A 27,751-nucleotide genomic window follows, 5' to 3' on the forward strand; every position below is an offset into this window, starting at 1 on the left:
CCCACACGCACCGGCTTGTGGCTCCGCCCACAGGGACCTAGTGCTACCAGGGGCTTCTTGATTGCGGGGTCACCAGCTCCTCGGGGTCACAGACTCTGCCGGCCTCAACTTGGCAGTGCCCCTCTTCATGCAGAGCAGAGCTGCTGACACTCACGGCACATTTCCTGAACAAAACGAAAGTTTTCCCCCTGACAAAAGCGCTGGAAGATGCTTTCACAATGTAACAGTGATTTCATTGTGACCTTAAGTTCCTGAATGAAGGCCTGGGGAATAACCACCGCAGAGCCTGCCAGGAACCCAGGTGGACGGTGAGCATGAACGTTTCCTTCACATTGTTCAGAGGAGCCACACCAAGCTCCTGGGTGGACATAGAAACAATGGAGCTGGCTACAGAGCTCGGGCGGCCAGATGCTCAGAGACGAATGAATGAACTCAGAGCAGCCCCACCACAGAAGGCCTGAGACTTCCTGTCCCACTCTGAGTCGGGTCTGCCTGACGGAGGCTGGTCTAACCCACGTGGTGGGGTTTGGAGTCTGAAAGACTGGAGAATGGATGCTGGGTCTGTTCCTCACTCCTTCGGGGCTTTGGGAAAAGATCCCTAACCTTCGTGGGCTTCTTAAAAACAGGAAATACCTCTCACGCCGGAATCTGATGCCTGATGATCTACGGGGGAGCTGATGCAATAACCATAAGATGCACGACAAATATAATGCCCTTGAATCATCCCCAAACCATCCACCCTCCCACCACAGTGCATGGAACTGGTCCCTGGAGCCAAAAAGGTTGGGGATGGCTGGATGAAGTAACAGGTATGCAGAGCAAGGCACAGAGGCTGCATATGACCATCACTTCATACGTAGTAACTATTTACTCACCCCAAAAGAAAGAGAGTGAGTGGGTCCCCCCTGATTGTAAGTAGTGACTGTGGGGCCAGCAGTGCAGCAGATGAGCGGGTGCGGTCCAGGGCCTCCCCTGTGAGGACTGGGGGCCGGGCCCAGCTGGGTGGGCGGTTGAGGACCAAGATGGAAGGCAGCGCCAGAAGATGAGGGCTAACTCCGTGAGGCGCAGGGACGCTCAGGAGCTGGTGAGGGGAAGGAAAATTCCCCGGGAGAGATGGAAGACCTACCAGCTCTGTCTCCACTCCGGACACGCTGTTGCTTCCAGACCTGGTTCACACACTTACTTTGAGTCATGGCTACTGTCCTTGATTGACCGTCCCAGAGCAGACTCCCTGTCCTTCAGGGTCTGCTTTCTGTGGCCACAGGGTCACTAGGCAGCAACTGCTCATCTACAGAGAAAAACAGGACACTCCTGGCCCCAAGGATGCCGGCTTTCAAGGAGGAAATTGCTGCCTTGGTCCCTTGGAGCCTGGAAACAATGGTGTCTCTTGCTGGCAGGAAGTGTGCTTTAGAACTGAGTCAGACAGACACACGGACGTACAGACAGGGTGTCTCTCCAGAGACCAGAGCAGAGAGAGAACAACCTTGGGCTCAAAGGAGATAGGTCAAGGGGATGTCAAGGTCGCAGGAGAGGTCACAGCAAAGCTATGGTCTCTCTGGAAGTCAGGTTCTGTGTCTGTCCACGTCTAAGACTTCCCCCCAGAATCCACTGGGAAGTTTGATAACATGTAGTTAAAACCGGTGTTTCACTTCCTTTCCCTTTTAGGAAAAGTTGATAAGGAATGGGAAATTGCGGGACAGAGAATAGATAATATAATATAAATTAATGATCAGTTTTCAAAAAAAAATACAGTGAAGTGTAAAATTATACATATTTATATAATATAGAGAGACTATGTATGATATATAGGATTATATAACATAGAAGACTATGTGCCGAGTCGCTTCAGTCGTGTCTGACTCTTTGCAATGCCATGGACTGTAGCCCGACAGGCTCCTTTGTCCATAGGATTCTCCAGGCCAGAATACTGGAGCCGGTTGCCATGTCTTCCTCCCGGGGATCTTTCCGATATACAGAAAGACTGTGTATGGACTGAAAAGTGTTAGTCGCTAAGGCATTTCTGGCTTTTTGCAACCCCATGGACTGGAAGCATTTCAGGCTCCTCTGTCCATGGAATTCTCCAGGGAAGAATACTGGAATGGGTATCCATTCCGTTCCCCAGAGGATCTTCCTGACCCAGGGATCAAACCCAGTTCTGCATTGCAGGCAGATTCTCCACAACTGAGACATTAGGGAAGCCCCATATACATATATATATATGTATATGTATATGTATGTATGTGTGTATGTATGTGTATATATGTGATACATAGAGAAACCATATACATATAGACTTTGAAGACCATACGGACTTGGTAATGCTTCAAATATCATTCTAAATATCCCCTTCCCATTGCACAAAGTCAGTGAACAAACCTATTATTGGTTTTAAGTTAAAGAAAATTAACCTTGCCAAAGTGATTTATTCAACTTGCTTAGGAAAGGAAAAGGAAACCTCCAAGACAGAAAGACGGCAATATACTCCCCAGATTTGTTCAGTTACACAAAGATCTCCTATACATTTAGTGATTTTAAGTTAACAAAGGGACAACAGGCTTTTCGAAAGAAAAAAACAGAAAGAAGCAATCTGTGTAATATTTTTATAGGTGGCCTTTGAATTACAGACCTGTTAGCTTATTCAAGCGTCCATCTCAAACAGACATTAATTTTCTTCTCGACAGTCTCTAGACCTGTCCATCTTGGGACAGGCAAGCTTTCAAAGTTCTGCCACTTTGCACACTGTTAAGAATGCTTTTTCCTTCACCTGTGCGGCCTGAGTTGACCCTTCTCTGCAAGTATGTATAAAGCTGAATCACTTGCGATAACCTCTCAACAGGAGACTCACCCAAACACGGTGCTCTGACTGCAGGTGGTCGGGATGAGAAGGAGCAGCTGTCAGACAGGTGAGCTCCCATTAAGGTAAACATGGGGCCGTTCTGACCTCCTTTTATTCTAATTAAATCTTAATACTATTATGGGGTGGGCTGGATCCATCCAGGACACACCTTTGCTGCAAAGGACAGATAAATATAAAGCCATCCCTTTATGACATATGACTCAATAGGCTTTGACTGTCACCAACTATAACGATTTTAATAGATGATTAGTTCTGTTTGATCATAGGTGGCTCAGACGGTAAAGGATCTGCCTGCAATGCGGGAGACTGGAGTTTGATCCCTGGGTCAGGAAGATCCCCTGGAGAAGGGAATGGAAACCCACTCCAGTATTCTGGCATGGAGAATCCCATTCTCCAGAAGCCATAGTCCATGTGGTCACAAAGAGTCAGACGTGACTAAGCCACTAACACACTGTAGAAACAGATGCACAAATAAACTCTTATAAAATTGGAGTCATAATGTCATCATGTTGGCAAGATGCCCACTCCCAATACAGATGAGAAAGTGAACAGGAAGCTGGAAAGAAGTATGGTCTGCCTTAGGCCTGGGAACTCCAGAAAAGGCAGGGACTTGAGATGGGGTGGGCCTGGCACCCCTGGCAGGCTCTCCCTGTGAGACAGACAGCACAAGGTACATCTGGGAGAAGAGGCCGTATGAGGCCAGATGGCAGAGGATCCATATGTTCCTCGGCCCTGCAGGCGACACGACTGTCACTGAAGCAACTGCTCTGTCCCTGGCATCCGTGGCCCTCTCATCCTTGCTCTTCCAGGAATGGTCCCTGCGATGGACTGCTTGTGTTCCCCCCTATCCAAAACTCCTATGCGGAAGCCCTAATGTCCAGTGTGATGGGATTTGGAAGCAGGGCCTCTGGGAGGTGATCAGGTTCAGATGAGGTCATGAGCTGCAGCCCCCTTGATGGAATTCGTGTCCTTGGAGGAATAGGAAAGGGTCCAGAGGGTCCTCTCTCTGCCAGGTGAGGCCACGGGAAGAAGGTGGCCGCCTGCACACCAGGAAGAGGGTCCTGAACCCAAGCCCGCCGGCTCTCAGACATCCAGCCCCCACAAGCAAGAGATCAGCAACCAGTTTAAGCTCCCTGGTGGTGGGGATGATTCGGTTTCAAGCCTGAGCTAAGACAGCCCCACAGGCAGAAACCTAAGATGCTGAGATCTACCCACTCCCTGAAAACCCAGGCTGAAGCCCACCCTGCCCTCTTGGAGCTCCTGCACCAACTCCCGTCTTCTGACACCACTGCATCTCATGAGCTTGTATTTTCACAGGCACAGAATAAGCACCTGACGGCATGACTTCCATGGCCCAGGAGCGCCCCCTTAGTCGCCGTGCAGTGGCTGGGCCATGCCTCCTGCTCAGCCTGCCCCACGAAGCACCCCACCACCCAACTGGTACTCACATCCAGGGACTCGAGGCAGTACCAGCAGAAGGCGTGTTTGCAGTTCTTACACATCATCTGGGCACAGCCTTCGTCCCGCTCGATGTAGACCTTGCACTTGGGGCAGCGCTTGATTGGTGCGTCGTCCTCGTCCAGCTTGAAAGCAGAGCTGAAGCAGAAGAGACCCTGTCAGGCTGTGCTCGGAGGCTCCGGGGTGACCTGCCAGCAGGGGCCACCCCGGAATCATGAGCTCAAGTAGCTGAGGGGCTGAGGTTGTGTGTGTGCTCAGTCGTGTCTGACCCTCTAAGACCCCAGGGACTGTCACCCACCAGGCCCCTCTGTCCAGGGGATTTCCCAAACAAGGATACTGGAGTGGGTTGTTATGAAGTCACTTGTTATTAAGTGAAATAACTCAAAACCAAAGAATCTCAAACTCTGGAAAATAATCACCAAAAAAAAAAGAAAAAACTGAATCAGCAACTATGGGGGGAAAAAATGAGCAAGGTCAGCACAGATCTAAATTTAGATGTGTACAGACAAACCAAAGAAAACAGGGCAGAGGCTTAGAAGGGAGGTCTAATTTTATATCTTTATTCATATATTCATATACTTTACAAAAGGTTGATAATACATAGTATGCTCTTTGTTATTATCAAGGAAAGAAATGTTAAAAACACACACATGCTAATCATTTACTTAGATCTATTTGGTGTCTGTACAAAATTGTTTTCCTGAGAGGTCTGGGCAGGCCACAGGGGTGAGCATAGACGGACTGAAGCCCAAGTTCAAGTGCAGCTCTTCTGCACATGGGCTGGGTGGCAACCTCTCTGAGCCCCAGCTTCTGGTTGGTGTGAGTATGGCAGACGGGATTATGCATGAAGGGCACTGGGCAGGGCAAGCCTGGGTGAAGTGCCCAGTAAGTGGCAGCGAGGGTTCTATGCTGCTCACAAAATGACAACCTAGGTATCTTTCTAGGTTTAACTGTAGAAGGACGCCCAGCCCATGCTGTTAAATTTTATGTCAGCTGAAAATGCAGAGTCATCTGAAGAAGTGGTTCAAATTCACCGATCATGGGGTGAATTTGCTATATCGTTATGAACTCATTGCATTTACCAAGGGGAACGTGATTCTCCACAGAACTGAGCAGATTGTGCAAAACCTAAAGAATTTATGAGTAGAGATTCACTGAAATTGAGAGCCAATTCTGGCATTTTGAATACATTCTGACTGCAGGACCTTCCACGAGCATCATAATGACTGTAAGGGTTAAATATGTCATCACTTTACATGGTTATCTGAGGACCGGTGAGCTTCCAAACAATTACACAGGTTTCCCTGGTGGCGCAACAGTAAAGCATCTGCCTGCAAGACAGGAGACCACCTGCAATGCAGAAGACGCAGGTTTGATCCCTGGGTCGGGAAGATCCCCTGAAAAAGGAAATGGCAACCTACTCCAGGATTCTTGCCTGGGAAATCCCATGGACAGAGGAGCCTGGCGGAATACAGTCCACGGGGTCACAAAAGAGTCAGACACAGTGACTAAACCACCACCAACAACAAACGATTATACCCTTGGGGTCTTCCTAAGCTCGAGACTCTTCCACTGTGAGGTGTGCACCAGTTTAACAGGTTCTGTTTCATTCATTAGTACAAGGTGACCAGGAAAGACACACTGGAAGGTACCTGGTCTCCCCGGGAAGGAAGGTGATGGGCATGGTCTCCGGGCAACCCTGGCCAGGGTGCCAGCTGGCTTTGCAGGCAGAACAGAACTCCGTGTCACAGGCTTTGCACTGGACCAGCTGGGGGGTGTGCAGCCCCATCTCCTGGAGTTGGCACACCGCCTGGCACGTAGACGCCGGGCACCAAGTCCGACAGGGGTCCAGGAGCACCTCTGACACAAAGAGAAAAAACAGGCGAGTCAGGGTCTGCAGGACCAGGAAACTGACAGGGCTTAGGACAGACGGACACACCAGCACACAGCTTTTCATATTTAAGGGAGAAAAGAAAATCAAGGTCAGATATAACATGCCCTTTAGGATCTGGGACCCACCTGGGGGTGCCTCCTCCCTTCAGCCACTCCCCACTCCCTAGCCCACTCGCATGGTGGGAGAGCAAATCCCCAATTACCCCCCGAGTCCTCAAGGCTCAAGAGCCCCATCCTGGAAACCCCGTGGTCCAGCCAGCACCTCCTGCCCCCACCTGCCTGCCCTGAGACACGGGGTTGCCACAGCAACCCGTCTGAAGGCTCACAGCCTTGGGCGGGGTGTGCTGTGGGCACCCTGAAACGTTGGGTAAGGATGGAAGGATAAGATGAAAAGGAGATGGCTGGCTCTTCTTTTCATCAAAGGGCGTATCCGCCTACAACGGTTTCCATCCCAAATTCACATCAAAACCCTGAGCTAAGGACTGTGTGAAATTCATTCTTCGACAGCCGGTTTTCCCTCTGAAGTGGAGCCTGATTTAATGAAATTAGTGAGAAAGCTAATTTTGAAAAACAGGACCCGTGACAGTCACATGCCTTCACATCTGCGTCCACATCTCACGTTTCTTTAAATAAAGGGTCCTGAGCTACCCCACCACCACCACAGTGAGCCTGATGATGGGTCCTATGGGCCCTCTGTCAAGTGTGACTGGACTCTCAGTGCTGGGCCGCGGGAGGGAGCACCCAACCAGAACCCACACGGATGCTGATGCCAGGCCAAAAGGCGAGGAGGCCAAAGGATTACAGGGTGTTTGCAAAGGGCTCCAAGTCGGCCACTGATTTGCAAGCTGTTCCCAGGGTCACTCTTGAGAAGGAACGGACTGTATTTCGCTGTGAACCTAGAAGCAATGAAAGGCTCTTCTAGGCCATATGACTGGCCAATGCCGGAGTGGGCTGGTTCACCCACATCAGAGACGGAATATGTAGACACCGGGACCCCCAGCAGGCTGCAGCTGTCATGGGCTGCAGGCGGGCTGGGCTGCCCCTCAACAAGCATGTGTTTGCCACGTTCCCTGAACTGGAAGCCAGATTCAGCCCTCAAGTTCCTGTCAGGTACCAACAGACTGAAAACCACCTTATCATCTAATTCTGATGGTGAGTATTTCAGTCTTTAAGGGCCATGAGGTCTCTATCCAACTACTCAGCTCTACTTCGGAAGGACAAAGGCATCTGTGTTGATCTGTAAAGGAGTGTTTCAATAAAACTTTATTTACAACACCAAGCCAGGGGCCGGGCAGATTTGGCCCAACAGCCATGGTTAGCTGACTCCTACCCTAACTATTTTAAAAAGGTGAATTAATCAATAGCACCTAGGGGCTTCCCAGGTGGCTCAGTGGGTAAAGAATCTGCCTGCAATGCAGGAGATACAAGCAGATGCAAATTTGATCGCTGAGTCAGGAAGAGCACCCAGAGGAGGGTATGGCAACCCACTCCAGTATTCTTGCCTGGAGAATCCCATGGACAGAGGAGCCTGGTGGGCTATGGTCCCTAGGGTCGCAAAGAGTTAGATACGACTAAAGCAGCTGAACACAATCAATAGCACAAAAACTATCAAACCGGTAGGTCCAGCAGAAGGTTTAGAAGACTTGCTAATACAAAGGAACTCTGGCATCCAGGAAAATGTGATACTTTCTCATCGATGTTTATGATAATAAGGTAAAATTTCCTGAGGCCTCAGTGGTGAGTGAATGTGTAAAACGAGGTCTTTTCATCAGCTGAGAGTGTTTGCTTTTGTAAGACTGTTTCTGGCTGCCAGATCCGAGGAGGTGGTTTTGTGGGGAAAATGCACGCATGTGGGGACAGCGGTCTGCGGGTTCCCACGCTGAGGGGGCAGGAGAAAGAAGGACGGAGGGATGAACGGTGCCCTGGGGCACAGGGGGGAGCGGGGAGGAAATGCCAAAGGCTGTTCTCCCAGAGTGCTGTGCCTTTTACCTGGCGACCCTCCCCTGCCCCCATCTGGATTTCTCTACCAGCAGTTCTGGCTCCAGGCTGGGTGGACCCGGACCTGCCTCACCTACATCACAGGGCCCCCCACAGGCACGGCCCCCCCAAGGACGGCATTGCAGGATGTGGGCACTCAGCCTGCAAAGACGGCAGGACACGTGCAGATAAGCTACATCCTCCGCTGAGTCAGCTTTCTGGCTGACTTGACAGTGCTCAGTGCGGGTCCACCTGAGCCCCTAAGGAGACACCACTGCCCAGTTCAGGTCCTTCCAGTCTCCACGGCGCTCCCTTCCTGCTCTCAGCAGCCTGTGACATGAGGAGGGGACCGGCTTTTCCAAGGTCTCTTCCTGCCTCTCACCATTGGGCGGCATCTCCCGGTCACTCCTCTCAGCACCGCACATGTAGCCCTGATTATAGGATGCAGTGCGCAGCAGAGGAGACCTAGTTAGTGTTTCCATGGTAACTACTTGCATCGTGTGACTTGTGTCCTCTTGGAGCTGTGAGAGGGCACTGCCCATCCCCATGGAAGAGACTCCCTGTGGCAGACGGAGGGCAAACACCCCGCCCCACTGAGCTGCCAGCTCAGAGCCCCCTTCTCTCAGTGCTGCCAGCACCCCCCACCCCAAGAGCACAACCCAGCTCTGCTCTCGGACGTCTATTAAAATTCTACAAGATCCCTCTGCTGCTGGAGTCTGCCCGCTGGGTGTGCAAGATGGGACACAACCAACAGGAAGATCCACACTAGGCACCAGCACAGCTTTTCTTTCCAGAATGTTTATGCATATATATCGATGTCTATCTGCCTATCTACCTATTTATCTATCCATCACATCTATATATTTATATATACTATATATACCATACTATCACATCTATATACTATACATTAGATACATTATAGCCGATATGTTATAAATATTATACACATTGTATCTAGTATGTATACATGAACATATTTGTACCTAATATATTTTCAAACAAAGCAAGAAGTATATTTTCTGGCACAAGATGAAGAAACAAATCTACCTCTATGTACCTTATGTATCTATCTCCCCGAGATAGATACATAAAGAGAAATAAAGTAAGTCCCTAACAGCCATACTTATCAAAAAGCCCAAGACTCTTGTAAAAGGTGTTCTTCTTTCTTAAACACAATTGTCCTTTGAGAAACATGCTGTGCAAAATTGTCCTTTGAGAAACATGCTGTGCAGGGCGGTGGGTCCTCGTCCCTTATGCTGCTCCAGCTCCCACTGACCCAGAAATGTAAGCAAGCACTGTAGCATGGCCCGGTCAGTGCCCAAAAAGGAACTCGTGTGTAACGCCACAGGGCGTGACCTTCCTGGGAAGCCTGTAGCTCCCAGCTTTGGGGGTCTTACAGCTGGCAAACGAAGTGCTCAGAAGAGACCTCCTCCCAGAACCTCCCTCCCAGCGTCCTGATCTCCAAGGACCCTGGCTGGAAGACTGGGGACACTCAGGTTAAAATAAGGCTCTGATATGAGAGGTGCAAATGGATAGAGTATTGGAACTGTGACCATAGCACTTTTTAGTAACTAAATGCTGTCAGAAGATGATGTAGACTGCCACTTTTCCACCAGTCACCATCCTCATTTGAAGGTGACTTCGAAGGGAGAGAGCAAATTGAAACCTGCTTCACTGATCTCATCTAGAATTTGCTCAGTTCAGTTCAATTTAGTCACTCAGTCGAGTCCAACTCTTAGCAACCTCATGGACTGTATGTAGCACGCCAGGCCTCCGTGTCCATCACTAACTCCCAGAGTTTATTCAAACTCGTATCTGATGAGTTGGTGATGCCATCCAACCATCTCATCCTCTGTCATCCCCTTCTCCTGCCTTCAATCTTTTCCAGTATCAGGCTCTTTTCAAATGAGTCAGTTCTTTGCATCAGGTGGCCAAAGTACTGCAGTTTCAGCTTCAGCATCAGTCCTTCCAATGAATATTAAGGACTGATCTCCTTCAGAATGTACTGGTTGGATCTCCTTGCAGTCCAAGGCACTCTCAAGAGTCTTCTCCAACACCACAGTTCAAAAGCATCAATTCTGCGCTCAGCTTTCTTTACAGTCCAACTCTCACATCCACACATGACACTGGAAACACCATAGCCTTGACTAGATGGACCTTTGTTGGCAAAGTAATATCTCTGCTTTTTAATATGCTGTCTAGTTTGGTCATAACTTTTCTTCCAAGGAGCAAGCATCTTTTAATTTCATGGCTGCAGTCACCATCTGCAGTGATTTGGGGGCCTCCAATAATAAAGTCTCTCACTGTTTCCCCATCTACTTCCCATGAAGTGATGGGGCCAGATGTTATGATCATAGTTTTCTGAATGTTGAGCTTTAAGCCAACTTTTGCACTCTCATCTTTCACTTTCATCAAGAGGCTCTTTAGTTCTTCTTTACTTTCTGCCATAAGTGTGGTGTCATCTGCATATCTGAGATTATTGATATTTCTCCCAGCAATCTTGATTCCAGTTTGTGCTTCATCCAGTCTAGCATTTCACATGATGGACTCTGCATATAAGTTAAGTAAGCACGGTGACAATATGCAGCCTTGACGTACTCCTTTTCCTATTTGGAACCTGTCTGTTGTTCCATGTCTAGTTCTAACTGTTGCTTCCTGACCTGCCTACAGATTTCTCAAGAGGCAGGTCAGGTGGTCTGGTATTTCCATCTCTTTAACAACTTTCCACAGTTTGTTGTGATACACTCAGTCAAAGGCTTCGACATAGTCAATAAAGCAGAAATAGATGTTTTTCTGGAAGTCTCTCACTTTTTCGATGACCCAGCGGGTGTTGGCAACTTGATCTCTGATCTTCTGCCTTTTCTAAATCCAGCATGAACATCTGGAAGTTCACTGTTCATGTAGTGTTGAAGCCTAGCTTGGATATTTATGAGGATTACATTACTAGTGTGTGAAATGAGTGCAGTTGTGCAGTAGTTTGAGCATTCCTTGGCATTGCCTTTCTTTGGGATTGGAATGGAAAGTGACCTTTTCCAGTCCTGTGGCCACTGCTGAGTTTTCCAAATTTGCTGGCATATTGAGTGCTGCACTTTCACAGTATCATCTTTTAGGATCTGAAATAGCTCAATAGCTCACTAGCTTTGTTCATAGTGATGCTTCCTAAGGCCCACTTGACTTCACATTCCAGGATGTCTGGCTCTAGGTGAGTGATCGCACCATTGTGATTATCTGGGTCATGAAGATCTTTTTTGTATAGTTCTTCTGTATTCTTGCCATCTCTTCTTAATATCTTCTGCTTCTGTTAGGTCCATACCATTTCTGTCCTTTATTGTGCCCATCTTTGTATGAAATTTTCCCTTGCTATCTCTAATCTTCTTGAAAAGATCTGTAGTCTTTCCCATTCTATTGCTTTCCTCTATTTCTTTGCATTGATCGCTGAGGAAGGCTTTCTTATCTCTCCTTGCTATTCTTTGGAACTCTGCATTCAAATGGGTATCTCTTTCCTTTTCTCCTTTGTCTTTCGCTTCTCTTCTTTTCACAGCTATTTGTAAGGCCTCCTCAGGCAACCATTTTGCCTTTTTGCATTTCTTTTTCTTGGGAATGGTCTTGATCACTGCCTCCTGTACAATGTCACAAGCCTCCGTCCATAGATCTTCAGGCACTCAATCAGATCTAATCCCTTTAATCTATTTGTCACTTCCACCATATAATCATAAGGGATTTGATTCAGGTCATACCTGAATGGTCTAGTGGTTTTCCCTACTTTCTTCAATTTAAGTTGAATTTGGCAATACGGAGTTCACGATCTGAGCCATAGTCAGCTCCCAGTCTTGTTTTTGCTGACTGTATACAGCTTCTCCATCTTTGGCTGCAAAGACTATAATCAATCTGATTTCAGTATTGCCCATCTGGTGATGTCCATGTGTAGAGTCTTCTCTTGTGTTGTTGGAAGAGGGTGTTTTCTATGACCAGTGCATTTGCTCAGTTCAGTTCAGTTCAGTTGCTCAGTCATGTCCGACTCTTTGCAACCCCATGAATCCCAGCACTCCGGGCCTCCCTGTCCATCACCAACTCCCAGAGTTCACTCAGACTCATGTCCATCTAGTCAGTGATGCCATCCAGGCATCTCATCTTCTGTCGTCCCCTTCTCCTCCTGCCCCCAATCCCTCCCAGCATTTGCTCAGTGACTGGCTATAATTAATAGCCGTGTTTCAGGTCTAACATTTTCATATTCCATTCAGACAGGTCTCTGCTCCTATTAAGTCTGAGTCCTTTTTTTTATTTTTTTGCTGCTTTGAACACAACGCTAGCAAAATATTCTAAAGTGATAGTTTTGAGAGATATTTTTTTAACCTAAGTCAAGTTGGGTTCATTACTATGCAAAAGAAAAAAAAAATCTTCTTTGACTAAGTCAAAGTACAGAAGAAATAGCAACAGTTAAAATTATTAGGTAGGAACATTTACCCAGCTGCATTTTAAAATTCAATGTCATAGAAAGTTCATTTTTTTCTAACCCAAATAACTGCCAGTTTCTGTTGAGATTCCCTCTGGAAAATGTTTTCAGAAGAGGCTCACAGCCTCAGAAATCCAAATTAATCAAATTTATAGCTCTACATACCAACTCTTGTGTCACATGGCCATATATTTAAGCTATAAACTGCCCCAAACCAAAGACTATATGGCATTTCAATAAATAAGCTCTTGAAAACAAATTTCAATGTCATCAGAACTCCTGTATGATATTTTTTAGGATGGCCACACATTACCTTTTTTTTTTTTGCCTTGAAAAGTGAGTCTCAAGAGGAAATGCAGCTATCTTTAGTATTTCTTTAAAAAAAAAAAAAAAAGGAGAAAAAAACTTTCCACATTCAGCTAAACAAGGAGTCTCTGGACACACTGCTCTGGTCTATTCCGCATTCCATTCCCATCCTGACAGTGTTTTCCTGTAAACACGAAGCCCGGGGTTGTGTTCATTTCTCATGAATGCCTGATTCAGGAGACCACTAAGAACCCATCCAGGAAGAGTGGGGAGCAGACAGCAGTTGCTCAATAACCCACCCGGAAATTACAGAATCCAGATACAGCATCTTCACAATAAAGTTTTACATACAGAGTGCCATCTACACACGTCTGTTCTGCTTCTTTTCAGATGAGCCCAAGGTCCAGAAGAGATATGAAAATAAGATCAAACAAACTCCACGGTATAATACCATCTTATGAATCCAGCATGGGGCTTCCCTAGTGGCTCAGACAAGTAAAGAATCTGCCTGCAATGTGGAAGACCTGGGTTCAATCCCTGGGTTGGGACGATCCCCTAGAGATGGCAATGGCAACCCACTCCAGTATTCTTACATAGAGAATCCCATAGACAGAGGAGCCTGGAGGGCTACAGTCCATGGGGTCACAAAGAGTCAGACATGACTGCTCGACCACACACACATGAACATGGCATATTTCAGACAGCAAAGACAAAGATCCATCCTGGACAATCAACGTGTCTTAACACTGGAGCGGCCTGGCTGCAGCCAGGAAGAGTAGGTGGGACCCTGCAGGGGCGAGGGGGACCTGGTCCATGCCCTTCCACCCACCAGAGACGGAAACCAGGGCACATTAGTTAGCCTCTGTGGGTGTCAGCTAACAGGCAACCCTGTTGGGCTGCTGTGAGGCTTAGTGAGACAAGTCCCCAGCACCCACTGGCCCCGTCGGCGTGCAGTAGACAATGTGGGCAACACACCTGTGGTCAGGGTGGTGACCATCACCATTCCACCCTGTCCGACCTCGGGACTTCCTTCCAACCTTCTTTCCAAGGATTCCTATCTTTTAAATTCTGTGACAACCTAAGAATTAGTCCTCAGACTGTTAGGCCTTAACCGGGCTGGAGAACAATGTCCCGTGAGGGTCTCTTTAAACCACTCCCATAATTCCAGATCCCTAGAAGCAAGCTGTTCCATGGATCTTTCCTGCTACCAACTAGACCCCCCTCAACAGAGGCCATTCAACTGTGAGCTCTGCAGAAAACTCAAAGGACAGCCAAACTTCAGAAGGCTAATTTACATCAATGTTTTCAGGTCCACTGCATCCAAATGATGCAGAGTGGCACCCACCCGAAGCACCCCCCCCCACCCAGTTTATACACTGGATTCAATCACAGGAGTCGTAAGCGGCTGGGACACTGGGGCACCTACCTCTTTCAAACTGTAGCTTCTTGTATCTTTGCATAATTTCAGCCGCCACCATGCACTCAATCTAAGGGAAGAAACAGAAGAAAAAGGAGTCTAAACATCTGAGGGCTAGCACACAGTGCCGGGTCATCCTGGACAGAGCCTGTGACCCCCGACTCACTGGGGAGCCCCCGCACGTGCACCTCGATTTCCCCAGCCGTACGTGCCTCGTTCTCCTGCAGGTGGCCCTGTTTGGGGCAGGCAGCATCTGGACAGCTAATCGCAGTTTCTAATCCTTCTTTGATCAAGAGCTCCACATACTGTTTCAGGCACTGAAAAAAACAAAACACAGAAAAGTATCTGTAAACATCTTCCTTAAGGCTGAAGGAGCAGTGACGCATTAAAAATAAATAAAAAAAAAAGACAAATCAAGCACATTGTTCCAGTACAGTTTTTTTTTGTATTTTTGCCCTGTAGTCCATAGCAACGACCAAATTAGAGGTTATATTCACTCGACAAATATTTGTGGGGTACCTCTGCTGCACCAGGGCTGAGGATGCGGTTGGGTCCCTGTGCCCGACCTCAGCCAACACCACGCCAGTGTGCTCGGTGGGAGGAGCAGGGAGGCAAGGGAGGCTGAGGACCCCCACGCCTCAAAAACACAGCAGACATCAGGGTTCTGCTCAGTCCCCTGTATGCCACTGTTTCACGTGGCACTTAGACTGTTTTCGCAGGAAAGTTATGACCATGCCATCAATCAGGTGTGAAAACTGAGACCCAAACAAGCAACCGCCAGCTTCCCCAGACAGCAAGGGCAGAGCCCAGACTCCAGAACAGCCTCACCTGCCTCTAGGCCGCCCCTGCGCCCCGACCGAGAACCCAGGTCGAGCTGCCCATCCTCCTTCAGTGACCTCTCACACAACGGGCAATGACTGGCCGCCACTCCCCACCCCTCGACTTGGCCGTCTGGCTGAACATCCGAAGTAAGTCAGAAAAGTAAGTAGGAGATGCAACCCAGAGCTCATGCCAAAGTGAAGCGGCCTTTCCCAGGACCGGTCCACTCGTGCATTACTGTCTGCTGGTCTTGAAAATCCAATGCTCCCTGAAAAGCACTTTTTAAACAACAAGTAGAAGAAAAGTGATGGCCTTCTCTAGGCAAGGTCCCTGCCCAATGTGACTGAGACAGACACTGAAGCACTTACATCAGACATCAGAACTCAAAGAGGATAAGAAACAGGACCTCTCAGTGATGGGAGCACAAAGTTAAATGTCTCAGCATCATCTCCAAGTCCACTTCCTGTCACAGCCCAGGCTGCAGAGCTACAGAGACACCTGGAACCCGGGTCCATCCAGGCAGAGCTGAGGATCGGTCTCATGATGGCCTTGGGCCACAGCTCTCTGGACAAGAGACCGGAGATGCCCATCCTGCTGGGCTTCTGAGACAGTAAGAAAGAAAGTATGGAAAGTCACCTGGCGTGATTCCTGATTCACCGACCAGCTAAGTAAGAGTGGTAGCTGGTATCCGATGCATGTGTATCTTGGTGATTGGTGTCTTACAGTCATGGGGGTAAAAAATATCACAACCTTAGCAGCAAGATCATTCTTTTACTTTTTTATAATTAAGTCTGTCTAAACCGAGTCTCTGGGGGGACACTAGAATGCCATAAAGTGATTAAACGCTGAAAACTCTCAGAATATTGTGCAGAGAAGTACAATGTGTGGAGAAGGCAATGGCACCCCACTCCAGTACTTTTGCCTGGAAAATCCCATGGACGGAGGAGCCTGGTAGGCTGTAGTCCATGAGGTCGCTAAGAGTCGGACACGACTGAGCGACTTCACTTTCACTTCAATTTCATGCATTGGAGAAGGAAGTGGCAACCCACTCCAGTGTTCTTGCCTGGAGAATCCCAGGTGTGGCGGAGCCTGGTGGGCCGCCATCTATGGGGTCGCACAGGGTTGGACATGACTGAAACAACTTAGCAGCAGCAGCAAATCAAGTCTCTGGGGGATACTAGAATGCCATAAAGTGATAAAACGCTGAAAACTTTCACAATATTGTGCAGAGAAGTACACAATGAGAGAAAGTGGACAAAATACAACAGTTAAAGCTGGTGTGATAGGTACACTCAAGGGACATTTCTGACTCTAAACATCGTTGTGCAAGGACTTGCACATTTCAACAAGCAGTGCGTCACACCTGGGGAGGGCTACCTGGGGGGTGAACATTCTATGCCGCCAGCAGGCTCTGCACAATCTGCAAAACGACTGTTTCTGGAAGCAACTTATTTGCATACTATATAAAAGGGATGGGGACTTCCCTGGTGGCTCAGTGGAGAAGAACCCGACGACCAACGCAGGAGACACCAGTCTGATTCCTGATCCGGGAAGACCCCACGTGCCACGGAGCAGCTAAGCCAGTGAGCCACACTCCTGAGCTTGTGCTCTAGAGGCCGGGGGCTGTAACTCCTGAAGCCCACGTGCCCTCTGGTCGTGCTCCACAACAACAGAAGTGACCACAGCGAGAAGCTGGGACACCACAACTAGAGAAAAGCTTGTGCAGCAACAAAGACTCAGCACAGTTAAAAATCGATTCATTAGTTAAATTGAAAAAAAAAAAAAACAAACAGAGACTAGCAGAGCATGAAAGCCCCTTTAAAGGCGAGAGCAATGAGGATCTGTATCTGACCAAACATCCACGGAAAACAAGTCCAGTCTTCTTCCAGATAGAAACCGGGCCATGACTCACAAGCTGTGTTTTTCAATCTAATAGCAAAAAGATGTCTTGAAATGAGCACCCGAAAATGCCACAGAAACCTCGGTGAAAATAAATATACAGGACAGAGGCAGACACTGATGTATTCCCGACTATTGTATTAATTACAGCTCTCCGTAACCAAAGGCCTCAGGACTCCGCGTTAATCACCACCTGTGTCAGCCAACTAAACAAACAAGACTCTTAGGAGGTGTTAATCGCTCCCTTAGACAGAGGAGAGGACAAAGCTCAGGGAAGTCAGAAACAGGACAAAGTCGGGGTCCGCAAGTGGAGGAGCTTGGCTCAAACCCTTGTGTGCCTGACTCCGAAGAGGTGGTGGTATTGTTTTTTAAACTCTCGCCTCCTTCCTCCCCAGTCAAGAATTCTTCCATAAGCAATCATTGCTTACTTATTTTCTGTTACCGCGTAAGTTTTCTAATGAGTACAAAGAATCATATGCATTTCAGACCAGCAAAGTCTGAGTCACCCCACAGTGTGTCCCTGATGCTTGGGTGCTGGGACCCTCCAGGACATCAAGACATCCAGTTCAATTCAGTCGTTCAGTCATGTCCGACTCTTTGCAACCCCATGGACTGTAGCATGCCAGGCCTCCCTGTCCATCAAGACCCCCAACCCCCACCCCCAAAGACGCACCATGCTAAGGTTTCGGGGTGGGGGGGGTCCCATCCTGGGGAGGGGGGTCAGGAAAGTACCAGAGATGGAAAGCTGGCCAGAGGGACAAGGCCTCTCTGGAAAGGGGCGTCCACTGCATAAAACACAGGAGGGTCTGGGAGCCGAGAGGCAATGTATGGAGAGCTGCAGAAAGTTCCAGACTGTTCATTCTCCACTTTCTCGCCCAACCCTTTGAAACCCGGGTCCAAAGATGCGGAGGGGGGGCTACTGATCTGCTGGGACCCCCGTTGCTTTGGAATCCTTCGCTAAGGAGAAGGGGCTGCAGAGAGACGGCCGCCTGGTGCGGAGTCTGCAACAAGCCATAACTTGGTCTGCTTTCTCCCTGGGAGGCCCATCAGTTACTGATGATGCTAACAGCTGGGAGAAACCCCCAGAAACCGTGCTCAAAGGTGCCTGAGTGGCTTCTGCTTATCAGGGGTCCATGTTTACAAATGGCCCACACAGGCAGATCTGAACGACGGCTGTGGGACTCCTGTGGACCGGGTTCAGGCAGCCAAGACCCTGGGACCATCGCCCTGGTGGGAATGCCAGCGAACCGACGTGCCAGATGTGAGCCTGCACCCCTCTGAGGCCCCCAGCGCCCCATAGTGTGGAAGGAACAAACCCCAAGGACAAAAGAGGATGCTTCGGCGGCTAGGTGCCTGCACGTGTACCACGAGTTCTGCCCAGCCCCCACGGCCTCACTCAGGGAGGGTCTGCTTACCCCCTCCTCTGCTAGGAGGCAGGCTCTTTGAAACCCAGACTGTTTATCCTCCTAGGCCCTGGGCTTGATGGAGTGCTGCTGAAAAGCAGAGCTTTAACAACTCGGCAGGAGAGACAGAGGCCGACAGCTAGGGGAGTGAGTGGTCCGCACACAGACCAAGCCAACACCCACACAGATGTGAACACAGACATGCATCCATGCAAAGGAGGGGAGACCTGGGGTAGGGACCTCAGGTCACTGCCAGAGAGCTAGCTGGATGGGCACCCCGGGCCCCTTGGCAGGCAAGGAGGGCAGACACTTCCTACAGGGCTGTCCTCAGGCAGCTGGAGCCACTGCCTGGCACAGCGGGCGAGACAAGGATGCTTCATGCAAACCGCCCCCCCGCCCCCCAACTGCTGCCAGGGGCTGGAAACCTGAGCAGACCACCCAGCAAGCCCCGCCGTGTATGTTCTGGCAGCAACACCACTCCAGGCTGCAGGGATTGACTTCACCCGAACCAGGGACTCCAAGAGATGAAGGCTGCTTTTGTATTAATAAAATGTTTAGAGGAAAAAAAAAAAATCAGATTTACTTTCTACTGAAAAAATGAAAACCTCTCATCTACGGGTACTCTTGGTCCAGGGGTCTTGCCAAACCACCAGCAAGCTGTCTCCTGGACTCATCTCCCCTGAGATCTCTGACCCCTCGGGCGCTGAAAGCCCAGGTGGGCCCCACAGTTGGGGGGCACTGGGTAATGTCGATGCTCAGTTCCCCGTGTGTCCCCTGGGCCTTTCCCTCAGGGTACCTCAGGGTTTCTGAGTCAAAACCCAGTCAACAACTGGACCAGGAAAATGACTTTCCCTGCAGGCAGTGCCCCTGGTGAAGGACACACAAAGAAGGCCTCAGTAACACCAGTTCCTGCTACTCTGACCCTGCTAGCCTGCACCACCAGCCCCTCTCTGTCCACATGGACGTCTTCCCACCAAAACCCTGCCAGCCCACCAGTCCATACTGGGGTGCCCATCCTTTCCACTGGCCCCCCGACCTGCAGCCTGGTGTCCATGCACAGCTGACCCCACAGCCGGCGGGGGCAGACGCGACTCCTTCTGAGTCCCTGTCACCCTGAAATGCCCCACCCTTGTGGGAGAGCATGTGACCACAGGTGCAGAGAAAGATACGGGCTGAGCCCGTCTGATGGGCAATGCTCTCCTTCAAGAGCACGGAGTTGACAGTTCTCAGCTGCGAGTCTGTCACTTGCTGGGATTTTCCAGGTCAGTTAAACTAGCAGGCATTGGACACTCGCTTCTCCGGAGGGCAGCGCGGGGAGCTGTGATGGTGGCAGGAGGACCTGGGTGGCCGTCCCCGCCTCACCACAATGAGCGCAAAGAGGCAGACCGGCCGGCCTGAGGTGCGGATGCTGCTCATTCAATATCGCCGCCCAGAGAGGAAGTTGTCCATCCCAGGGCTGGGTCCGCCCACGGCAGAGAAACTCCAGGAGATGGTGCACAGGTGTGATAGCACGTGGAGTCGAGAAACAGAGCAGGTGGTCCTGGGGGACTACGAAGCCCGGGGGGCAGGGGAGACGCAAAAGCGCCCCAGAGCTGAGCCGAGTAGCAGGTGTGGTCTATGGAGGCCGTGGGTTCCAGGGTACCCAGAGTTGATCCTTATCACCAAAAGATGTTCTATAAGAACCTGCTCTCCATGTGTGAAGATGAACATGACGGGGCAGGATGACCAGCGCCAATCAGGGCACCGGAGTGGCCCTGGCTGTGGGTAGGGAACCGGGCCCAGCCTCCGCCTATCCTACAGCTACCAGGATCTGAAAAACCAGCCATCAAACGTGGATCTGCCTTGGGAAGCCCTGCTGGTGCGGTCACACACCTGCTGATAAAAACGCAGGAGGATGCCCTTTGTTCTGGAAAGAACTGCCCTGTTCTGAGAACTGGGCCATGGCCACAGGGACCCAGAGGACGGGTGATGCCTGACCCTGGGGGCCAGACTCAGGGTGATGTTGGGAGGTGACCAGGAGGTGACAGCAGGGATGTTCTATGGATGACTCAGGCTAGCTCTGATGACCCAGGAGCACTCCGGGACTGAGCCGGGCCTTCCCCTTGCTCCCCCAGCCTCACAGAAGAACATGAAGCTGAAGCTACACCTTCTGCTCATCCGCAGAGACCAACGCCCGTCCGACGCTGCCCGTCCCCAGTGTGCTGGCCGAGAGGCGGCGCTCCTAGTGGGCAGGCGCCATCCGCCCCCCACCTCCGCAGGGAGGGTGCTCTCCTGGGGCTTCTGACAAAGCTGCAGGAGAAGCCCTGCATGCAGGACACTGTCTGTCTGCTCCAGAGTCGTGCAGGATCAAGAATGAGCAGGTAACCCGACTACATCTTCATCATGAAGACATCCCGGGGGAAGGGAAGACAGGAGGGGTTGTGAGAAAGTGAAGTCGCTCGGTCGTGTCCAACTCTTTGAGATCCTTCGGACTGTTGCCCGCCAGGCTCCTCTGTCCATGAAATTTCCCAGGCAAGACTACCGGAGCAGGTTGCCATTTCCTTCTCCAGGGAATCTTCCTGACCCAGGGATCAAACCCAGATCTCTCACATGGCGGACAGATGCTTTGCCGTCTGAGCCACAAGTAGGAGGGGTTAACATACAATAATTCAGGGAGCTGCAAGTTAAATCAACAGTTGTCCCTCATGTGGATTTCTGGGGCTTCCTCTGTGTTCTTGGGCACCCAGAGTGTCCCAGGGAGGGTACAGAGAGGGACATGGTACGTGGTGCTCAGCAAATCCACCAAACCGCGATGGTCATCTGAGTGCATCTTTCAGGACAGATGTTCCCCGGGACGCACGGCTGGGGAAAGCTGCTCTTTTGGATTCCTGCAATTCTAACCCCGAACTCAGAAGTGAGCTGAAGGGGTTAAGAGCGTGCAGACAGCCTGCCACAGAGCAGCTCCTCCACACACGTGCCCTGAGCCTCGGGGTGAACTCCGTTCATCTCCATTACACGGGTGAGGCCCACAAGGGCGGCGGGGTCAGAAACAGCCTGCATTTCAGGGCGCTGATGCCCGAGCCCAGCTCCAGGCTTTCTCTGGGCCCCCTTCCTCCTCGAGGTCAATCTTCTTCGTCTGACCCAAAGCCTGTAATTCTCTGGCCATTTTTTTTATCTGAAGAGAGCCTTCCTGCAGCCTTGCACAACTTCCTCTCTTCGCTCTTCTCTTCTCAGGTCTGTCCCCAAGAAAAAGACACAGGCACTTCTGCTGGTGGGGGGCCCTGGGGCCTCCACGAGGGGACGGGGCCTTCCGCCGCCCACCCAGTCTGTGGACACGCAGGTGTTTCCTGTGCTTCAAGCCTCACGGAGCTGCAGACACAAGCAGGCCTGGTCTCAACATCTTAATTTTTAATAAATGGTTGTGAAAAAAAAAAATCACAACCATCCCCTGTTTCTTCGTGCTCCCAGCAAGCCCCCTGCGAGAAAACAGTGCTCTTTTCCTCTGTTCACAAGCCCTGACTTGAATTAAGTGTCTGATCTGAATTAGAGCTGCTCTCCGGGAGAAATAGGAAACTAAAACGGCAAGGACGACAAACGCAAGGCTGGGTGAAGCCACGGTGGGGTGAATGAGCGACCTTACAGGGGAGGAGAGCTGTGGTCTTGGGAGGCCCTCCCCACGATGGCACATGGGGGCGACAGGGAGGGGCTGGGAGCTCGCTCCCGGGCACAGCTGCACAGGGAAGCCAGCCAGTTAGCTGAGGCTGGAAAACTTCCCTTCGGGCAAGAAAAGAGGCGATTTTGCATAAAGGGGATTCTTTAATCCAGCCAGACGCGTCTGGACCATTCCAGTTCACCCTTCAGAAATGAAAACGCTCTGTGTTCTTCTTGGGCTGGAGGTCTGTCTGTCCATCCACCTCCCCCAGTTACCCTCTGCCTCTCGTCCTTCCCCAGCTCAGAAAATGTCCCAAAACAGCTTCCTGTGCTCCAGGCTGAATTTCCTTTCTTGGGGCCTCAGTGAGGCAACATTGCTTGGCCACCAACCATGCAGCTGAGGCCGACTCTCTGCAGTTCAATCCATCTATCAGGATGATTAGATAGCATCACTGACTCAATGGACATGAATATGAGCAGTCTGGGAGATGCTAAGAGAACAGAAGAGCCTGGCATGCTGAGGTCCGTGAGGTTGCAGAAAGTGGGACATGACTGGGCGCCTGAACAACAGCAGTCACAGGTACTGCTGTAAACCAGGTACTTGGGAGCAGAACCGTGCCCTCAAGAAGCCAGGGTCTAGCATAAAAGGAAGTTGGATACACAGACTTAAATGACTGCAACCTCCGTTTCCTTATCCGTAAAATGTAGATGACGCTACCAAATAAGCCTACATTTCAAGGAGATCAAGAGATAAACAGAGCAAGGGGCAGGAAGGAAGAAGCCTCTGGGGAGGTGGCTGTGAGGCGACAGAAGCTAACCAGGACATCTGAGCAACACACAGGCAGGCCGTCCGGAGAGTTTACTTGTAACAGAAACTTTTTTAGTTTTTCACAATTTAAAGAAAAATATTTTTTCTGGACTTTTTAAAATTTTGGAATTCCTTGAATGGGAAAAAAAAATAAAATTCAATGAGACAAAATAAATCCTACACCCTCATTTTTCTTTTCTGATGAGTAAAATGTTGGGTCTGAGTGAGGCCTGATGGGAACAGAAGACCTGCAGCCCTTAAGTCCTGTATAGCCTTTGGCTCAGAATGATGCTGGTGGCGTCTTCAGGAGATTCAGGTGTGATTTCAACACTCTCTATGGAGGGGAGTTCGGGGGAGAATGGATACACGTGCAGGTATGGATGGGCTGCTTGGCTGTGCACCTGAATCTTATCACAGAGGCTTCCCCGATGGCTCAGCGGGGAAAGAATCTACCGACAATGCGGGAGACGTGGATTCTATCTCTGGGTCAGGAAGATCCCCTGGAGAAGAAAACAGCGACCCACTCCAGTGTTCCTGTCTGAAAAATCCCATGGACAGAGGGGCTACATTCCAAAGAGTCGCAAAGTGTCAGACACGACTGAGTGACTAAGTATACTGACATGTATAACTATCACAACATTGTTAATAGACTATACATCACTCAGTTAAAAAAAAATACATCCTTTCCAGTTTAGCGCTAAGGCAGTGCCAGCTGACACACAGAGCCAACTCTGCTGTGTGCACACTCGCCAGGATGGCACCCTGGCCATCTCAGGCACACCACTGTTTAATTAAATTGGACACAAGCTATGGCGGAGATTTCTTTTCCAGAAAGGAGCGTGCACACCATGGCAGGGTTTCTCAGCTGCGTTCCCAGCTTCCAAGCCTCTGTGTAACTGATCGCTTCTGCACCACGAGCACCTGCAAAGGAACCTGCCTGGGGAGCCCGATGGACTCAGAAGAGAATCCTTCCAATAAAGCTGCGTAAAAGTGAGGGTGACCCTGCATGCTGTCTCTAAAACAAAAGCAAAAGGCTCATCCCGAAATCCTTTTAAGCCGGCGTTCCCGGCGAGACCAACCAGGGTGCAGAAGACGCACTGGCACTGGGCGATGGTCGTCATCTGCTCCACAGGGTACTCCCCCAGACACAGCTTGCAGGACACCAGTGGGTCCAGGGCCAAGTCCCAGGATGGCCGGCACGCGCGCGCAGCGCTCATGGCAGAGCAGTCTGAAACGAGAGAAGCACAGGCCGTCAGATCCGCATGGCCTCCACGGAACCCAGGCAGGGCCACTCCTGGCTGAACCTGGGGTCCCGGGGCTGGCCGAGTGACCACTGAGGGGCCAGAATTTCATAGGCCTCATTGGGTCCTCCGAGAAGTTTTAGCCAGAGGCCCCTGACCTGGTCTGTGGGTGATGCTTCCTCTCCTGTATTGACGGTAATATTTGTTTCCCATATTGATGGTAACATTCCTTTCCCGTATTGATGGTAATATACCTTCCCCATATTGATATTAATATTCCTTCCCCATATTGATGGTAACATTCCTTTCCCATATTGATGGTAATATACCTTGCCCATATTGATAGTAATATTCTTTTCCCATATTGATGGTAATATACCTTCCCCATAATGATAGTAATATTCCTTCCTCATATTGATGGTAATATTCCTTTCCCGTATTGATGGTAATATACCTTCCCCATAATGATAGTAATATTCCTTCCCCATATTGATGGTAATATTCCTTTCCCGTATTGATGGTAATATTCCTTTCCTGTACTGATGGTAATATACCTTCCCCGTATTGATGGTAGTATTCCTTTCTTGTATTGATAGTAATATTCCTTCCCCGTATTGACGGGTACCGAGGGATCCACCCACCCGCATCCTTCCTTCCATCCCTCCGATGGGTCTTGAGGAAGACACAACCCCACCAATCAAGCACCCAGCCCAGGAGGGCAGGACCTTAGCAAGCCATCGAGAGAAGCTTTTGTTAACATAGTTGTTGATTGGGTCACGCTGTTCTCTGCTGTAGGAACATCACAGGGAAGCCAGTGTGTGAAGCTCTGGCCTCAGTGCTCTGTGTCCTCCAGGTGGAATGGTCTTCCCACACCGTCTCTGTCTTCACTGCCCAGGTGTCAACTGACCTTCCCGAAACATGCACCACTGCCTCCTAAGAAAATCCTGGAAGATTGTCTAAACCATGAGCTTCAGGGAGGCGGGACCTTGGGCAGCCTTATTCACTTCTGTGGGTCAAGTGCATCCAGCAGTGTCTTGGGTGAAGTGGACACTACACAGAGACATGGATGAACAGTCCTCACCTCCCCAGCCTCCCTGACATTCTCCGGCCATGTCCCCCCTGGTCTGTGCTCCCCTGACAGTATGCATCTTCCTATTAATATGTTCACACACTGATCTCCACTGTCTATGGCTAGAGGGGGCAGAGAAAGGGTCAGCCTCCAGCTCTCAGCTCAGCTCTGACCCACGTGGCCTCCATAACTGCCTGCTGATGGATCAGATGCTTGCATCCAGGGATGTGGCTTCTCTCATCCTGCCCCTGGCACTGGATTTAAGCCTTAAAGACATTTATTTTGTACCTGCGTTGGTAAGTATGTGCTTTATTCTACCAGCACCCCTTGCTCCCCAAATTCAGAACCGAGAAAGACTCATATAAATTTCACATAAAATTCCTGGCCATCTGAACTCTTACCACTTGCTATCCTAATCTTAAGACCTAAATTGATTTAGACAGCTGGCATCCTTTCCTACGGAACCTCACTGTCTGAAGTGAGGAACGAAAAGATTTGGAGAGCAAGATACATCTGCATTGCCCCCAGTCTGTGAGGTCATGAAAAGAGGGTTTGTCTCATTTAACTCCACACATACGCAGAAGACTGTTTGCATGTGTGCATGCTAAGTTGCATCAGTCGTGTCTGACTCTTTGCAACCCCACAGACTGTAGCCCACCAAGCTCCTCTGTTCATGGGATTCTCCAGGCAAGAATACTGGAGTGGGCTGTCATTTCCCTTCTCCAGAGGATCTTCTGGATCCAGGGATCGAACCCACATCTCTTGTGTCTCCTGCATTTGCAGCTGAGTTCTTTACCACTAGCACCGCCTGGGAAGCCAGAAGACTGTGTGCATAGTGACAAAGACACAGCACATCCGGGGAGAGAAGAAGACAAAACAGCACCAACCAATGGCCGGAATGTACGCAGGACGGCTCTTGGATCTTAGAAAGTCTCAAAGGTATATGAGACAGAGTTCTCCACCTTGGGGTATTCAGTTTCAACTCAGGAACATTATCGGCCAAATAAAAAGCTAACTGATAACACAAGGGAGAGTTTAGGATTACGTGTGAAATCAGTGCTCAGGAACTTTGGAAAAACTAGAAACCAGCCTGGGTTAGAATTCTCAGAAGAGGAGAACTTTGCAGGGGAGAGGCTTGAGTTTTAAGGCCAAGTTCCATTACCTATAGTTGTGAAAAGGGGGTGGATATCAAAATAGGAGAGAGAAGTGTCTGAGCATCTTTCACCAGACACCAGAGGTGACACCACAGGGACTCTATGCTTCCGGGGCCAATAGAACACCCATAGCTAGTTGGGTGCTGGGTTACCTGACCACAGTCAGCCTCAGTCTGCCCATCTGTGTGATGGGGCCATAATCTCCATCTCCCAGGGCTGGTGCAGCATTAGGAGAGAGCGTATAAAAGAACTGGCACACCTGGCAAGGCTCAGTAAAGCCCTCTCCCCTTCCCACATGATGCCTCATGTAGTCACAGCTCACCCACCTGTGAGAAACACTGGTAACACCAGTCCTTCCTACAGTCAGGGCCTGGGCGTGACCACCACCTGGGTGAGTCATTCTCAAGGTCACGATGTGTGCATGCGTATGTTCGGTGGCTCAGTCATGTCTGACTCTGCAATCCGATAAACTGTGGCCTGCCAACCTCCTCTGTCCGTGGGAGTTTCAAGGGAAGAATAGTGGAGTGGGTTGCCATTTCCCCCTCCACAAGACTGAGAGTTTATGATGAACGAGGTCAGATTTGTGATCTCCGAAGAAGAAGATTTAGATTCAGGACCAGGGACCAGGCTTGATCACTCAAGAGCTTTTATGTAGCAGAGTTTTATTAAAGTGAAAGATAACAGAGAAAGCTTCTGACAAAGACATCAGAAGGCGGACAGAGAGTGCCCGCTAGCTAGTCTTATCAAGGCCTTATATACTTTTGCCAGACCCATTCCCACAACATACATCTTAAATAACCAGATTAGAACTAACAGTAGAAAGGTCTCACCAGACTCACTCCACAACCTACATCTTAACAGGACTAGAACTAACAATAGAAAGGTCTTACCAGACCCACTCCCATAATATACATTTTAAGATAACAGGATTAGTCAGAAGGTTCTTGTTAAGGAGAAACATGTCCTAGAGCAAGGTACTTTGTTATACTGACTAAGGCAAAGCAATGTAGGAAGAAAAAAAAAAAAAAACATTTGTAGTTTTCTCCTCCTCGGGGAGCTTCATACTGCTTTGTCCTCCTTGGGGACCCTGGACTTCTTATCAACCTGCCTAGGAATTGACTCTCTCAGGATCTTCCTGACCCAGGGACCAAACCCACGTCTTTTGCATCTCCTGCACGGGCAGGCAGATTCTTTACCACTGTGCCACGTGGTAAGTCCAAGGGTTACGATACTTTTCTGAAAAAAAAAACAAAACAAACAAAAAAAACACATCCTCTTCTTGTGTTTTGACAGTCATAGTTCACTGGGTATCACTAAGCAAATATTGAGTTAGGATGAAGCACTGTGGGTTCCAGGCAGGGCAC

The 27,751-nt window shown here is 49.7% G+C and overlaps 1 protein-coding gene across 13 annotated transcripts in view; it reads right to left on the minus strand.

Annotated features, from left to right (window-relative positions):
• RNF144A (ring finger protein 144A) overlaps positions 1-27,751 on the minus strand; it is a 129,091-nt gene that overhangs the window by 13,659 nt on the left and 87,681 nt on the right. For 11 of the 13 annotated variants that reach the window (XM_010810310.4, XM_015473575.3, XM_005213107.5 and 8 more), the window contains 5 exons: positions 24,003-24,151; positions 14,577-14,681; positions 14,374-14,434; positions 5,968-6,175; positions 4,306-4,453 (listed from right to left, as the gene is read on the minus strand). In XM_010810310.4, the coding sequence (XP_010808612.1) occupies positions 4,306-4,453; positions 5,968-6,175; positions 14,374-14,434; positions 14,577-14,681; positions 24,003-24,140 (660 nt within the window). In that variant the 5' untranslated portion in view covers positions 24,141-24,151. Of the gene's footprint in view, positions 1-4,305; positions 4,454-5,967; positions 6,176-14,373; positions 14,435-14,576; positions 14,682-24,002; positions 24,152-27,751 lie in introns of those variants that run through there. The other 2 variants (XM_005213106.5, XM_059891841.1) reach the window with 2 other exon arrangements.

Source organism: Bos taurus, chromosome 11 (assembly GCF_002263795.3).
Source record: "Bos taurus isolate L1 Dominette 01449 registration number 42190680 breed Hereford chromosome 11, ARS-UCD2.0, whole genome shotgun sequence".
Classification (NCBI taxonomy): domain Eukaryota; kingdom Metazoa; phylum Chordata; class Mammalia; order Artiodactyla; family Bovidae; genus Bos; species Bos taurus.